Below are 15,714 nucleotides of genomic sequence, written 5' to 3'. Positions count from 1 at the left end.
GTAGGTCGTCAGTCACGCAGCCTCCTGATCAAGGAAAGAACCAAGCACGGCAGGACACTCCTGTTCTCGGCAAGAGAGTTCAGCGTGCGGAAGGTGGCCCTCAACATTTTGGTGAAGAGTCAGTGATGTCGGGAATGAATGAATGACCCAATTATCACTCGTTCACCGAAAGTGCGAATCGTGGCCGACATCTTGAGCTTGGCTTGCAAGAGAAAGGCCACAGCCGAACGGTCAGTGTTGAATATCAGCGCCGAAATAAAACTTCGGTCAAATTGAAGAACTGCGTGTTATCTTGTCGTTATTAGTATGCGCAGTTAATTCTTGTTCAACAAAGCAATGCTTATTGCTGTAAACACTCTCATTCTTAACGTAGGAGTTTGATGCTATACTGGGTTGTTGATGGAAACATGCATTGCTGATTGAAGTTGTGCCTGGGCCTATCACACTCTCCACAGACAGCAAAAAAAAAAAAAAAAACAATATCTCCAGAGAATTCAATACGATCAATTACAATTCAAGTATTTGAATCAGAGAAACTGTCTCATCCTCTCCATCTCGAGATGCTCATCAACGTGCCTTCAAGTTCCAAGCTCTTATCTTATCATCAATCTTATCACCATCTCCACACCACGTGACCCCTTCCAAACTTTCCACTCCTCCATAACCGCATCACGACCTCAATCGCTATATCAATCCAATCCAATCCCCCGTACAATCCCTTCAAAATGACCGGCCGACACAAAGCAATCCGTCTTCCACCCCTCAAGACCCTGCGCGTCCACAACCCCAAGCGCCAGGTCGAGAATCCCTGTATCGCCATCATGTCCAGCGTTCTCGGTAAACTCCCCCCTCCCCCACGACTCAAACCCAATTATGAGTACCAGTTTCGAGAACCTGTCACTAACAAGTTACAAGCATGCTGGGCCTCAGCAGGTTACAACGCAACGGGCTGCGCAGCAGTAGAGAACCAGCTCCGCAAATGCATGGACGGTCCGCCTCCTCCCCCCGCGGGCACGAATACGATTAACTACCATCTCGCACGAATGCAAAAGTACATGACCGGGCCGAGGAAGCAAAAGTAGAAAGGGACACAGAAAAGTAAAGAAGAAGGGTTATGCATTTTGGGCGTCGGAAGCGCTGCTTTTGCTGGGATGGGATTGGATTCGAGACATGTACAACAATACCCGCACAGGGGATAGAAGGGCGAGATGTATAAATATCGCTGTACGATACAGTTACAAGTACAATTCAAGTCATGACAATTTGAATCAACGAAAAGCTGGTATTCAATGGCATGTGGTTACGGACTCAGTCACAGCATGATATACGAGACGGACGGAACAGTTCATTCAAAGTGTTTGCATTTCACTACCTCACTCTGCACAACACCTAATACTCAAATCAACAACTCTACCCATCATAAGGCGCACACCCAATGCCACAAGTTTCCCACATCCACCTCTATTGCGCAAGGGGGGAATCACACCCAAAAGACAAGAAAAAAAAAGGAACGACAAACCCGAATCAGACACAAGAAAAAAGAAGTTAAATGACAAAGAACGAGAAAATCAAGAGAATGATGATAAACGCCCCCATTTCTTAATAGTAGCGCCGGATCCCATGAAACTGTGCTGTAAGTGACTGAGAAGATGAATGATCCCGGTACAGAAAACAGCCTTTTTCATCCCACAATAGAAAGGACGCATACAATGCGAATGAGTCATTTCTATGCAAGAAAAAGAAAAAGCCGTCCCGAACCAAAAAAGAAGTCTTAACCCAAGAAAAATAATGTCCATGGGACGAATGAGTGGCTTGAGTAGGCGGTGGTTTTTTTTTCGTTAGATGGTGACGATAGAAAAAAAGAGATGTGTTTCGAAAAGTCGAGTTCGCTTGCCGTCTATATGATAATGTATCGGCCTTGCCCAGTCGTTCAGACGCCCTTGGTCGTTATCGTGCCTTTGATCATGGATGGTCTCTTCAAGTAAATGTATGAATGTTGTTTTGTTTTCCGTGCGCCGAAAAATGCGGTTAATGATCCGTGGGTATCCTAAGCACAATGCACCATTTCTGCCTCCTCTCCGGGTGGTGGGTGTCGATCGACATATGAGTGTGCGCCTGTGAGAGGGTGTCTAGGAAGTGCCACCGACGCAGAAGAGCTCTATCTCTCCTACGCCTCCTGAGTACATGTTCCTGACACCTTCGCGCCACTCCATGAAGGCGATCTGGATATCATCGTCGCCTTCGATGGCCACAAAGTCACCGTCTTCGTCGCGGTATCGAAGCTTGAGCAGGCCCTTGCTGATACTGCTAGTAGTGAAGCGGGCGAGCTTGGCGTCGATGCGATCAACAAGAGACTGATAGGTAATGTTGAAAGCCACGACCAGGGTGACGTAGTTTCCTGCCTCGCAGTTCACCCGGACCTTGAGCTGTGTTGGGAGGGGCATTTCCGGGCTTAGAGGGTTCGAGTTTGGTGGCAATGTTGCTGTACCAAGAGCTGGGGACACGGTTCGTGAGTTGGCGGCAGCAGCGTCAACACGAAGAGAATTGCCTCCAGCACCGGGTGTCATTGATCGTGGATGAACTGGTTGTGAAGGGAAGTGGTTCATGCTGCCGCCCACGCTTCCGGTGTGCTTGTGCATGCGCTCTCGCTGAGCGCCTGGGCTGTTTGTTTGAGCCCGAGTTGGCTGTTCATTTCTTGGTGAGCCTGTTTGTTCCCGGCCAATGCTGGGGTTGTGGCCAGGATGCAAGTGTTGAGGAATACCAGGGACTGCTGGGATGTTTCCGTGGCTAGGCTGTCGCGTGCGTGGCATTCCTGGTCCGTTAATATCAGGAGTGCTGTACGAGCGGTTCCTCTGTTGAGCGGCGAGAGCCGCCTGGTTGTTTGAGGCCATTGCTGGCAGAGAGGGTCCACGAGGGTTACGTCCATGAGGGTTCGGTGAAGGGCCGTCGCGAGAGGGAGCGCGTGGCATGGCGGGTGCGGTGTAGCGGTTGCCGTTACCATCCTCCCATGTTGGCTGAGGAGTAGCACTCTTGGGGAGGCCATAGTGAGGTGTTGTAAACATTCCGCTGGTGGTGCTGGTTCTTGATGATGCTGGCGACTCGGCGACAGGAGAGAAGTAACTATCGCCCGCCCAGGCGCCGGGTGAATGGGCACCATTCGCTGCTGTCTGAAGGCTGAGAGGTGCGGGAGGCGCTGGTAGAGGGAATCGAGGCGGAGGCGCTCTCACCATACCGGCCAGTGAAGCAGAGCTCTCTCCGGTTCCAGCTCGAGCTCGAAGGTTACTGGTTGAAGCTGTTCGAGGCACGATGCCCGCAGGTGGTCCAGTGTGGTACCCAGCGGGTGCTGTTGCTGGTCCGAGGTCTTCATCATCGTCGTCTTCCTGCAGGTATGGATTCTCCAGTCCAGCTCCATGCTCACGTGTCCAAGCAAAGTCGGTTGAAAGCGAGTCTGAGTTCGAAGATTGGCGCGGCACGTTATGCTTCCTCTGGGTCTCCAGAGTCATCACCCATTTCCTTAAAGTCTCCTCGTTTAGGAACTTGATAACAAAGTTCTCAACACCGGGGTCTCCCTTCCACCAAATCTGCACACTGTGGTTGCCTTTCGAGAGTTAGTTATGTCAATTACTCCGAGGTTCATAACTCACCTGGCTTAGAGAAGGACACAATGTCAGTCACATTAGTCATGAAGATCCTGCCCTTCAATTGAAGCTTGGCACTCTTGTTCCGTGTCTTGGTTCCCGATGACCGCAGCTTGTCCTTCTTATCCTTGCTCTTGCTTGATGAGATCTCCTTGCAGCACAGGAGAATAGACTCGAAAAGGTAGATTTCGTACTTTTCAAGGTTAGTGTCGGCCCCTTGGAATCTGGCCAGCAGACTTACATCCTTCTCTTGATCTGTCTTTCCGGTGATCACACCATACACGCCATGAAGGAGAAGCTTGCCAAATTGCTCCACCTTGTGGCTCTTCCAGTCCTCAACTCGGTTTGTAAGGTCCTCGAGAGCCTCATCAAGCAAGTCGCGGTTAACGGCTTCGTTAGCCTTCTTCAGCACTCGCTCAGCGGCTTCACAACCGCTAGTCAAGTCCATCTTGATCTCATCATCCTCTGTCTTCTTGTTCAAATCCTGCCATGCATTAGCTATCGAACATCGAAAAGGCGCAATTAACCTACCTTCAGCAACAGTGGATATTTCACTAGTCTTTGCATGGGCTTTAGCAGGAAACCATCCAGGGTGTTGAAATCGGCTGCCACGGGGTGCGAGGAGCGTTGAATTTTGTCGAAAACCTGATTCGCAACCATGGCCGCCTTACGCTGGTTGGCGATAAAAGGCTGGTAAATGTCGAACGCATCCTCGTACATAATGAAGGGAGCCCCCCATCGTTGGGCGTCAGCGGACATGGAGTTTGTCGTCTCTACTCGAATCAAAAAGCGGCGCTGGAAATCGAGAATGGCGTTGATGTTGAGGAAGATCTGATGAAGAGTATCACCGGGAATCTCGCCTTGTTGTTCGAGTGTCTTCTTCAAGTCGTGCAGGTTCTCGAGATCTTGAACGTATTTTCGCTCGGTGTCGACAAGTTCACGGATGATGTGGTCTCGGTATGTCATCTGTGCGCCCGTGGGCTCGTTGTTTCCATCCCCGGATTCTGGTAAAGGTTGAAGGAGATAACCGCGCTCCTCTGCTCGATCCAAGACGTAATTAACAACTTGAGTCACCTATTTCATCACTTTAGCTCAGTCTACACATCATAGGCGGCATCTACCAACCTTTACAAAGCCGCTGGTGTCGTTGCCCATCAAGTCAGTTATCACAAAACTATGGGAAGATGGAATATCTAGGTCTTTCATGCAGGCCTGGACGAATTTGAAGATGGCGATCTTGGACTTCTTAGCTTCATTAGCGCTAGGGTCCTCGACCTTGAGCTCTTCATTAGGTCGCAGGGCATTGTAAATGAGGAGTAAGGGGTATCCTGTTCGGAATAGGTTCCATAGAGGATCAACAGGATCATTAGGGTCAAGCTGATCCAGGTAAGGGTCGAAGCCAGGAACCTGAGCCAAGCGCTGCTTGAGCGAGATGCAAATCTGGTAAAGCGATCGTGAAGCGTCGGCCTTTTGGTTGATAATGTTCGCTGTGGCTAGCACGGGGCCGCCGTTCTGTGGTGTGGCAGTGGTAGCCGTCGACAGAGAACTCAACGAAGCCGAGGAGCCAGCAAAGGCTGTCGAGCCCGAGAGTTGACTGGCGCGCGGCGCATGGTTCATACTGCTCTGCGAGAAGCCAATGAATCCGTTGGAGTTTGGCTGAAAGACCGGGGCAGTATTATTTCGTAGCAACGGGGCATGGGCCATAGCCTTCTACGCCATCCGTCGAGAGGAGCGACTTGGGAGAGAGTTGAGATAGAGAGACGAAGCCGACAGCAGGGAGGGCGAGAGGGACGTTGCAGCGAGGTAAAGGATGTCGAGGGAGATCGGTTCGTATGGAAGCGCCGTGGGGATTGTCTTGGGTGTGAAATGTCTAGGGATGTCACTTGGCGTTGGACTCAGGAACGTTTCAACGAGCGGCTCGACGTCATTCGGCGGTGAATCAGCGTGAGATTCCAACGTTGAGTTTTCGCAGCTGCAAGACACGACAGGCGGGGTAAGGGGGTGCTGAGGAAGAAGCGTCGAAGCGAAGCGGCTGTCTAAGGGAGTAATTCGCAGGTTGGAGCGACAAAGAATTGATCGCGGCGGCAGTCCCTCTTTGAACGTATACAGTATCGGCAGCGGGCCTGGTGATGGCTGGTCGAGAGTGTAGAGGTGGTGGTCTCGGGGGGTCAGGCGGTGGAGCGATCGAAGGGGGGGTTTAGTGAAGCGGATCGACGATGCCGAAATGGAAGCTGGACAGTTTTTGAAACGATGGGAGTAGATTCTTGTCTGATCTGGCAGGCGGGCCAAGTATTCCGATGTGAGAGTTTTTGACTTTTTGTGGGTGAGGACAGTGGAATGAAATTAGAGCCAGAACAAACCGTTGTTGCCGCAGTTTTGGTCAAAGGAAGGATTTCGACGAGGCTGGGCGTAGGTTTAAGGTAAGGTTGAAGCGGACGGCAGATGGAGAAAGTCGTTTAAAGGAGGGAAGACCAAAAGCGGGCAGCGAGTGCAGGACAGGAGCAAGCACAAGCACAAGCAGCAGCAGCTGGAGAGAGGAGGCGGAACGGAAGCGGGCGGTTGGCAATTTAGCGGTACCTAAGGGCTAAGGAAGGCTACTGGGCTGGGCTGTTAGTGGAGGTCCAGTTAGTGATTTATGATTTAGTGGGGGTGGCCATTTCAGAGGCTGGAGGCTGGTTGGCGCTGGAGCAGCCAGTCAGTGGACGGTATCGGTCTCGGTTTAGGTGAGTGATACTCTACGCGCTGACATTATCACTCCGGAGCAGATGATTTGATGGGCTTGCTATGACTCGAGTGATTACATTTCAGGTGATACTCTCTCTGTCTCTCTCTGTACGACAATCGCTTGAGTAAGGTACAAGAAAATTCTCCCATGATCTGGAGGGGGAAAAAGGGGATCAGACCAGACCAGACCCTTGTGCAAATGGATAGGACTGTGCGCAATATGACACAATCGACACTGTACCACAGGGCGCAACTGTAACCGATGGAGTCCGTGCGAAGAGTTCGAGGGACGTGCATTTCCTTGGGCATTAACAAGTCTTCCCCGGGTGCACATCGTCTCCCATCCTATCTCCATCCATCCTTATCCATTATGTTTCAAATTAACCCAAAGGCACTTGTTCTTCCTCCTCGGGCCTTTTTAATCGTCATCAGCAAGTCACCAACTAATTACGTTTTGCACAAGAAAAGAAGCTTTCTGGAAGGGAGGTCAATGTGCACATGAGTCGCGAGATGCTGGGCCAAGACCCTGATCTACAAGATACCTAGTCCAATAAAACACCAAAATCCAATGGTAACAGTAAAGTGTTACCAAGCATTGTCGCTAACCACTTCCAGTCCCACAATGTCCTCTTTCTCTGATTCAGGGATCAACAGGGGTTCAACGATACTACCGTCGCTATCAGAGAAAGGAAAAAGCAGCATTTGCTGTCACCGTCACATGGCAAGAATTTTGACTTGACGCCCAAAGAGGGGAGGGGGGGAAAGATGCAGGGGTCTCGAGAAAGACGATTGACTTGACATGGATAAGCCCCTGAATCCGCCAGAACGGGTGGTGTGGTGCTGTGGTTCCCCTCCTCTTCCAGAAGGACATTGCATGAGTGTGCAAGGAAGCTTTTGAACTTTACTCCGTACAGGCATCCCGTTCTTGCTGTCTACTTCGATATAGGAAGCTGCATCAGTTTGACACATCCGAGGAGAAGCTTCAACACACGTTATCGGCAATCATGACTTATGTTTACTGATAGATCTATCTTGTATCTCAGTCACTGACTTATCTCTGGGCTCAATCTACAGTTCAAATCGACGCCATCTGCCCACGGCCCACGGCGGCTAGTCACCTTCCCACATACCCAATCACCGGTATCTTGTATCATGGGATTCGACGACAAGATATTTTCTCAGCAGATCTTTGCAGGTAAGAAACGCAGCTATCCGAAGTATTCTCTTCTCATCATGAGATTTTACCACAAATCTCTCGATGAACCCTTCAAGCAAAAAGCAAGCACGCACGCATCCTACACACTTCAACTGCCAATGACCCCTGCCTGACATCATGGGTCCCAAAGCTCTCCAATCTCTCCAAGCTCAGGGGAGGCGCTCGCTAGCTTCTCTGAGAGAAGGTTTCATGGAACCTTTCGAAGCCGGCTTTTGGCAGTTTTCTCTGTTGGTTTGCTGCACATTTCCGCTCCCCATTCGGGAATAGTCAAAGGGCATGCATTACAGCGTATGCGAATCTGAAACGCGTGGCTTAATGCACAGGCCAGCAAAGGAAGCTTCTGTGCAGAAAGAAGAATCCCACTGTCTGTGTCAAAGCATCATGTGATAGCCAAATCGAGGAACGTGGACAAAGAAGGCTTCGGGCTCGCAAGTAGAATGCTAGAATCGGCCAGAAAGAACTTGGTGCTTGGGATATTGAGGCTAAAACGTAGCTTGAAACATAGAACTGCCCGCTTTTGGCTCGACCTGCTTGTGCGCTACTGTGTGTCTGTTTATGCCTCAGCTGCAACTATCGACGATCTTTCCACAAAACCACTCGGGGATTAACCACATTCTGTCCATGATCATCACCTCTCCTCCGCAATCACCCAGAGCTGGTCTTGTTTAATATCCGAGACCTTGGAACTTTGCAAATCTCTTTCCGCATATCGTATCGGCCATCGCCCGAATGCTGTGAAACTTGAACCTCAGCTCAATAGGCAGCCTACATCAAGACCGCCTCGTATTATTCCCGTGATACTTCACCACTGTATGTATACATTTTGACTTTTTACTCTTAGTCGATCCTGAAACAAGGTGCCATCCCGACTTTGTATGTGGATAGTGTTCATGCGGAGACCAGAAGTGGAAATACTCCCGTTCAAAGTCGGGTGCCAAGATGAATTAGTTAGACGGTTAGACCTCGACGCTCTTGTTTCAGGAATTCGAACCGCCTCCACATTTTTCTTGTTACAGCCTTGTGAGTGGGTTCTCGTGGCTTTCTTTGCCCGTCGATAAGCTTTGGGCTATGGCTTGACGATGTTCGTTTTTGGCACTGTCGATCCCGCTAATGCTTTGGTGAAGCTGTCAACAGCACATGGATATGCCTCGCCGAGGTTGAAAGCCGTGAAGACTAGGATGATCTTGAAAGGGACTGAACGCGGGGTTGAGTTTGTTAACCTGGTATATGCAAACTTCAGGTGAAGACTTGAGACTTGCGCAAAGGGTATAGATTCCGAGTTGAGAATAAACTTTCTACGGTGTGTATTCTGGATATTGCGGCTTGTATCCGACAAGTCGGCCAAGGAGAACAAGACATCCCACCAAAGAAAATGTCACAGCTCTTCTCACTCTTTGTTGCACAGCCTCCCCAAAGACCTCTGGTCCTTTCCAAAAGACAGGATAGTTGTCGTGAGACCAACAAACTGTCATAACAGAGAGAAGCATCCCCATTGTGCCCAATGCGCCATCCTTCTTGTCTATGATCAAGCTGATCATGTTGCGAAAGAACACCTCTTTGTCCCCATCACCAGGCTCAGTCCATTCCCTCACAACGAGGTCGACGTTCTTTCCCGCTTTCCCTTCGTCCGTCTTGTCAGCGCGCATGTATTGGTGGATTGTGTACCGCGGTATGGTGATGATCCCGTCATCTTTTGAGAAGACAGCTGTGCGGTTTCCGACGGTCACAAGAGCATAGCCTTGGACGACTTGGAGGTACTCTGTGTGAGTCTCGTGCCAGTGAAGACCTGTGCCTGGTGTGTTGTCGCCGGCTCTCAAGTAGATGTCAACGACTCCCGGCTTGTTTACTTGAGATGAGAAGTCGATGCCTCCAGGTGGGATGAAGAGCTTGTCCTGGTTTCGTGTGACTGTACGGGTCATGATGAGCTGCTATAAATCCAGTAGATTCAGGTGAGAATTTGCGTGTAACACGTCCCTGTTTGTTTCTGTTCATCTTATTCATTGCGGATTATACATCTCTCTTTGATCCCGTCAGCTCATCGGCGACTTTCGTCGTGATGCGGGGAGCATTACGCCGATCGAGTACTTTTTCCGGTCTGATGTGGAAGTAAGCGCCAGCACCGAAGAAGACAGCAAAAAGAGCAGAGCCAGACTGAAACACACGACTTTTGCTCACTCTCAGTGCTTGATGAATGCCTGTTGAGTTTGCTCTTGATAAGCTCGCGAGTCGATGTCTGTTGTCGAATCCACTTACCCTACAATGAACCAAGACATCTGCTCTCACAACCGACACTTCCTGACTCATCTTTGCGTATGCTGGTATATTCTCAGAGTGTAATAAATCTGCATAGCTCAGTGTCTGGATGATAGGTCTCTTACTCGGTTTCGTGTAGATTGCCGGATTGACTCTGTTCAGAATTGGTCACTACCCTCACTCAACACAAAATCGGACGCTGTCATGATTCTTGGCCATTCCCATCTTGAACAGAATCATGGCGCACATTCAACCGACGTAGCTTAATTGAAGCCTTTGATGTCATGTAAAGACTGTTAAACCATGCAAATAAATCGGCGTTCTTCAGCATTAGCCTGTCGAAGCATTTAGCCCAGCAACCTTTACCAGCTGGAGTTCGCTTGAGCGTTGAGACCACAGCTTAATCATGCATTACGCAAACAGTCATTTTGGTGCATAGATATTACCTGTAACTGTAATGAACACAGGATCGCCAAGCCTGGGCTCATATGCCGCCCGAGTATGTAGGCTGTGGGTTCATGAGACAACATACGGCTGTGTTGATTGACTGGTGATCATTTACACAATACAACACCGAACCGAGGAGGACCAAATTGCGCACTAGGCCATTCACAATATCGCCCACGTTCTAGTGTATCCCTAAGCTTATTCGAACTTACAAAAGACAAAGGGTAACCGCGTAAGGTATCCGGTCGCGTACAGCTGTAACAGCTGGAAACGGCACAGAAGTGCCGAAGGCAATAGCTGATCACTTAACCTCTTTCTCTAGAGAATCTTCAGCGATATGACACTAGAGCTGCGATAAGTGAGAAAAAGCAAAGAGAGGGTTGGGGTTCTTTGCACTGGAGGACACTGATCGTCATTGTTGTCTTGGATTGATCATGCTGACATGGGATAGACGTGGGGGTTCTTCTACCCCCAGGTCAAGGAGGTTCTTCAGCTACGGAAGAAGTATGGATGCAATCACACTATTTTCTCCATTTCACGATGACGATGCGCATCAGGATGAACTTGGGGGCTCTGTGATTCCCCAGTCCAACTGGCGACAATTGATGTGAGAGTCTGTTAGAAACTTGCAACAGCAGAGCATCTCTCCCAAACGTCACGTTCTTCATAGAGTCACCGGTGGGCTCGAGATGCCCTGCGACTTAGCAATCTTTCTACAGTCCGGTATGTAATTATCTCTGCATCCACTCCAAGCTCACCTAGTAGCCTGTAACCCTGGCGTGTAGGCTTTGAGGCTCCGAGTAAAGCAGGCAAAGCGCCTCACCGATCAGAATGAGGCACTTCATCTATAGGCCTCGGGGAGCATGAAAACACCAGACCCAAGATAGATATCAAAATAACTTAGCAAAAGGGATCATAAACTCAGCAAAGGTATCCTAAAACTATCCTAAGCTTATGCTAATTTACCTAAGCCTTTTTGTCCCTTAGGATCAAGGCCGTCGGCTTTTCCGCTATCAGCAAGGGGAGAAACCTCTTGTCGCTATGATTCAAGAGAGCTGCTTCTTGCGACTGGTGCCGAATATGACGACACCATCACTTATCCCTCTAGGCAATATCTGTGCTGGACCTTTTCTTGCCTTAATACTACTCTTTTCCACTCTCTGTGGCCTCTTCGGGCACAGCTTAGGCACATTCTTGCAATTCTGACAGGGCTCAAACAAATGAGTAGTATCCTTCTCACACGACCAAACCAGACCCTCATAGCATCCGGAGGCCGAAAATCCTCTGATGCATCGCAGACTCACAGCAAGGTAGAGACTGTTGCGCCCCCCAGGAAGAGGAGACCATTGCCGGCACACCTGGCCAGGCTGCTCCGGGACAATCAGGTCCCCAACCTCGTTTGCGAAGAAGACGGGGATGAACTTTGTGAAGGGCAGCCAACAGGGCTGAGAGCCGAATATCCGGGAAGCATACACTTCTCTCCGCTGGCTCGTAGCCCTTTCAAACCCATCGACAAGTTCAAGCCAGTCCCACCCTTTGATGGTGCACCGACCTAGCGACAACGTTCCAGGGGCACCTTCGTCACTGCCCGTATTGATGATCCTCGTCTTGTGGATTCGGCCATATAGCCTCTTGATAATACCTGAGATTTTGATGTCTGAAGTATCCTCAGCAGCCATCTTCTCAATAGCAGTACGCTCCGAATAACTTCGGTTGGCGAGGACGTTAAATGCAGCAGCGCCTCCGTCAGCACTCGCAGTAGCATACTGAATGCCTCGTAAGCCTTCCTGCTGGGCCCAAATGTTGAACAACTCGAGGATCATCGATAATTCGGAGACCATCCAGGCGCGTTCGTTCTGACGCTGAGTGTCATAGATGATGACTGGCTTATTCTGTGAGATCCGCAGGACTTGTTTGTAGCTTAATTCCTTCTTCTCTTCAAGCTCGCGCCAATGGCCTTTCCTCATTTTGAAACCTATGGTGCCCTCGGCTTTAGCACCTCCTGCGCTAGAGCCTAGAGTAAGTGAGTTCAAAGATGCCTCAATGTTGGGTCTTTCGACCTCTGCATGTGAGTATTGTGGCTCGTTGTGATATTTTCGGCGGGACTCGGTACCCAACTGCACCAGAGCCTTATCACAGTATCCCAAAACTGTAATTGATGTTCTCAGAGTCTCATAGACCGGAATTCTGATCCACAGCGGACCGCCATCTCTGTCGGGGGGGATGGCTGGGTCTCGATCTCCATCGTCATCCAAGGTCTTCTCTTTCAAATGCCATTGGATGACCGGCTGATGACCGGGATGCGTTTTGTAAGAGGTTGGGTAGAGGAAAAAGGAGATGCCATAGAGGTAGATACCAGTTGCAGTGCCCTTATCATCCTCTAGGCTGACATCACAAACTATCTCAGCCAGTTCAAGCATCGCATCAAAGGGCATCTGCAAGCCAAAGACCCCTGGGTGAACTGGAACCTCAAAACCCTCGGCCATGACCGTGGAAGGAAATAGAGGGGTCCAACACGTCCCGGATGTGCCGTGATCTAGAGGTTTCAGCTCTTCCAGTGAAATATGAAACTCGTAGACGTTATACTTGACACTTGGTACATGTAGGAAGCTGACCGAAGAACTGGTAGTCATTTTCGGCTCGGGCAGTCGGAAGGTCGCTACGATCCAGCAAAGAAACTGTGAGAAAATTGATATCTGAGTGCGAGATCCTTTGAAGAGCACTACTGCAGTATCTTCAGAGTCCCCGCTCATGAACAATGGCCGGTTGACTGTAGGTTCTTTCGGAACTTGGGTGGCTTGACGTCGTCAGCATCACTACTGTCAACGAGGAGAGATTGAACACACCTATCGAAGGAAGTTTTTGGGCGAGAAATGTTTCTAGATCTTCCAGAAAGACTGTACCGTTATCTTTCCAGGTTTCTGAAACATATTCCCGGCAGCAAATCGCCAAGGAATTTGAAGAAGTTCCTGTTATAGTGAGGATTGGGCCAAGATCGGTGCTGCCGTCGAGTTCTTCCTGTACGCAAACTGGAACCTGCCATCGAACCAGAAACTTGACCAAGGTGTCATCAAAAATATCGTCCAAGACGTCCAAGACCTTCGCTTCAATCATCTGTGCAGCCGCTAAGTCACTATTCTTGTCAGCATTTAAGAGCCTTTCAGGTGGGAATTCCTTCTTTCTGCCCATCATCAAATGCGGCTCTCTGTTGACCAGGCCAGCGTCGTCAATCTGCCGGATTCGTATAGATTGACGCTGACTCTGGCGGCTACGGTCTGCGAACCTTTGCGTAAGTCTTAACCGACTATCGCGTGAATATGTGTATTTTCTCTCGACCACATGTGCCTCGACTATGGCAAGCGCTTTGGTTTGTGTTTTGCGGGGGCCAGGCGTAGGCTTCGCGATGTAGTCCCTCTTCGCATCATCCTGGACTCTCTGGTCGACAGCTTTAAATTTCTCGAGCAGCTCGCTTGTGGAGGCTCTTTTCACATCATTCGTTTGTACAACAACCATGTATTTCTCGATGATGTCCAGAATATCATGAACGTAGTTTGTGCATGACTCGTGATGATCAAGCCTTTGGATGAACTAACGAAGCGTGTCAGCTGCTCGTCTAAATCTTTCTGGAGCTCCTGGTGTCCCTCTCCACACTGACTTACATCTAATACTTGTGGCTTGACTGTAAACCGGTGCAACACATCGTCCTCTCCTTTGGTAATTGCAAAAAACTTATCAGTTTTCAGGAGACCCGAAGCGTCCTCTGTCAGTCGAGCATATGAGAATACCTCACAAAGGTCCCAGCCCCCTACGAGCCAGCAGACCATCTCAAGTAGAACACAACCGAAAGACCATGTATCAGAAGATCTCGACATAAATCCATCCTGAATATCCAACTCCGGAGGCGCATAGGTGACCGTGTAACCCATGACGTTAGTGTTTCTTGTCCAAGACCTGCTACGCTCCCGGTGAAATCTGGTAAGCCCAAGATCTGCCAGAACAAGTAAGCCATGAGGTTCATCATCCATTTCGAACCAAAGGATGTTCTCGGGCTTAATGTCCCCATGCCGGCCATAAAACTGTGCGCCTTGGGGATTGTGAATAGCATCCAAGGCCGAAAGCAAACCGAGAGTTTGTGTAGACATCCAACGGATGACGTCGAGATCTCGTTTTCCAGTCTTTGGAAAAGGGTCAGATTTCCAGAAATCGTAGAGATTGCAAGAAGCCCACGGTAATATCATGTGATATCTATCATGTAGCTCAAAGGTCGCCATTAGTTGAATGATATGCCGATGGCCTACACCGTTGAATCGTTGAAGTCCCTCAACTTCGTTGTCGTATTCATAACGGTCCTCAACTCTAAGTGTCTTGAGTGCAAAAACACTTTTTGCGGCAGATTTCTAGCAGTGACCTGTCAGCTCATCTCAATTTCGCACGTCGCTAGAATTTTGACCAACTCACCACCCCTTGGAGGACCTTGTCAAAATCGTGAGACGATTTGTCGATCACGATAGGTTTAATTGTTGCATAAGCACCTTGGATTATATTTCGGCCAAGTTTCTCCAGCCCAACCCCAGACTCATCGAGACGACACCAAGGCAAGATTGTTCTCCGGTGGAAATCGTGATAAAATATCCGGTTATTGTCTGTAGGAGCATGAAAGAAAGGGGTTGTGAACCTCCATTGCAACAGGTCAAAAGACTCCAATTGATAGGGACGGAATCTTCTGAAGCAGCCAAGGGGATCTTCATCACCTCCCTTTCGAAATACAGCATTCTTTCTTATATCCAAAGTAAGGGGAAGGTCACCGTCACAGACTCGATGCTGGAGAAATCTGTGAACTTCCCCCTCTTTTTCAATCATGACCAGAATTGCAAAAATCCTCAGGTACGTGTGTTCACCTAAAGACATTGGAAAAGGCCTATCCTTGGGTACGTCAGCCTCGTCAGCATATAGCGGCCCAATTTGATCTGCATATTGTGATGCAAGATCTCCGTACTGTTTCTTTAGATGGGCCTCAATGCGCGTCTTGGTCAAGATTCGCGACAAGCTTAAGAACGGTAGGAATATCTGATGATCATCTGCGCCTTCGACAAAAGAAAATCTCAAACGGTCCGCAAGGTCCGTGGAGTCCTCAAGGCTGTAATGACCCGAAATCTCATCGTCACCTGAAATCGTAGGAATATTTGTGTCGTCCATGGTGTGCAGGATCAAATTCGTCGTGGAGCAACTGCTGAGACCTGCCTTGAGGAGGGAAGAAAACGCAGGACCCTTGATCCTGAATGACAAAAAGGCTAAGGTAAATTAGCATAAGTTTGGGGTGCACTTTCCTAAGTTTAGGATAGCCTTTACCAAGCTTAAAAGACCTTTGCTGAGTTTATTTTGACGTCCTATGTCAAAGTCTAATGGCCTGTGACTTAGGTATGCGAAGCATCGTTT

General features: G+C 49.3%; 4 protein-coding genes across 4 annotated transcripts; 1 reads left to right on the top strand and 3 right to left on the bottom strand.

The window, feature by feature from the left end:
- Positions 1 to 725: 725 nt before the first annotated feature.
- On the top strand, positions 726 to 1,082 carry FTJAE_5784 (37s ribosomal mrp10; the record flags this gene model as incomplete). Its single annotated transcript, XM_037352328.1, has 1 exon — positions 726 to 1,082. One exon carries the CDS (start codon positions 726 to 728, stop codon positions 1,080 to 1,082), a length of 357 nt encoding a protein of 118 aa, XP_037207277.1.
- A 1,047-nt stretch (positions 1,083 to 2,129) lies between these two features.
- On the bottom strand, positions 2,130 to 5,255 carry FTJAE_5783 (Rho guanine nucleotide exchange factor scd1; the record flags this gene model as incomplete). Its single annotated transcript, XM_037352327.1, has 5 exons — positions 2,130 to 3,598; positions 3,645 to 3,831; positions 3,880 to 4,122; positions 4,170 to 4,712; positions 4,764 to 5,255. The coding sequence occupies 5 exons, from the start codon at positions 5,253 to 5,255 to the stop codon at positions 2,130 to 2,132; spliced, it is 2,934 nt and encodes a 977-aa protein (XP_037207276.1).
- Positions 5,256 to 8,873: 3,618 nt separating this feature from the next.
- FTJAE_5782 (Dolichyl-phosphate-mannose mannosyltransferase 2) lies at positions 8,874 to 9,497 on the bottom strand (the record flags this gene model as incomplete). Its single annotated transcript, XM_037352326.1, has 1 exon — positions 8,874 to 9,497. The coding sequence occupies one exon, from the start codon at positions 9,495 to 9,497 to the stop codon at positions 8,874 to 8,876; it is 624 nt and encodes a 207-aa protein (XP_037207275.1).
- A 1,924-nt stretch (positions 9,498 to 11,421) lies between these two features.
- On the bottom strand, positions 11,422 to 15,474 carry FTJAE_5781 (serine threonine kinase; the record flags this gene model as incomplete). Its single annotated transcript, XM_037352325.1, has 5 exons — positions 11,422 to 11,445; positions 11,583 to 13,075; positions 13,125 to 13,866; positions 13,938 to 14,675; positions 14,737 to 15,474. The coding sequence occupies 5 exons, from the start codon at positions 15,472 to 15,474 to the stop codon at positions 11,422 to 11,424; spliced, it is 3,735 nt and encodes a 1,244-aa protein (XP_037207274.1).
- Between the last annotated feature and the right edge of the window lie 240 nt (positions 15,475 to 15,714).

Source organism: Fusarium tjaetaba (genome assembly GCF_013396195.1).
Source record: "Fusarium tjaetaba strain NRRL 66243 chromosome Unknown NRRL66243_c0000109, whole genome shotgun sequence".
Classification (NCBI taxonomy): domain Eukaryota; kingdom Fungi; phylum Ascomycota; class Sordariomycetes; order Hypocreales; family Nectriaceae; genus Fusarium; species Fusarium tjaetaba.
The sequence above is the reverse complement of the archived record's forward strand: the minus strand, read 5'-3'. Positions and strand labels throughout refer to the sequence as shown.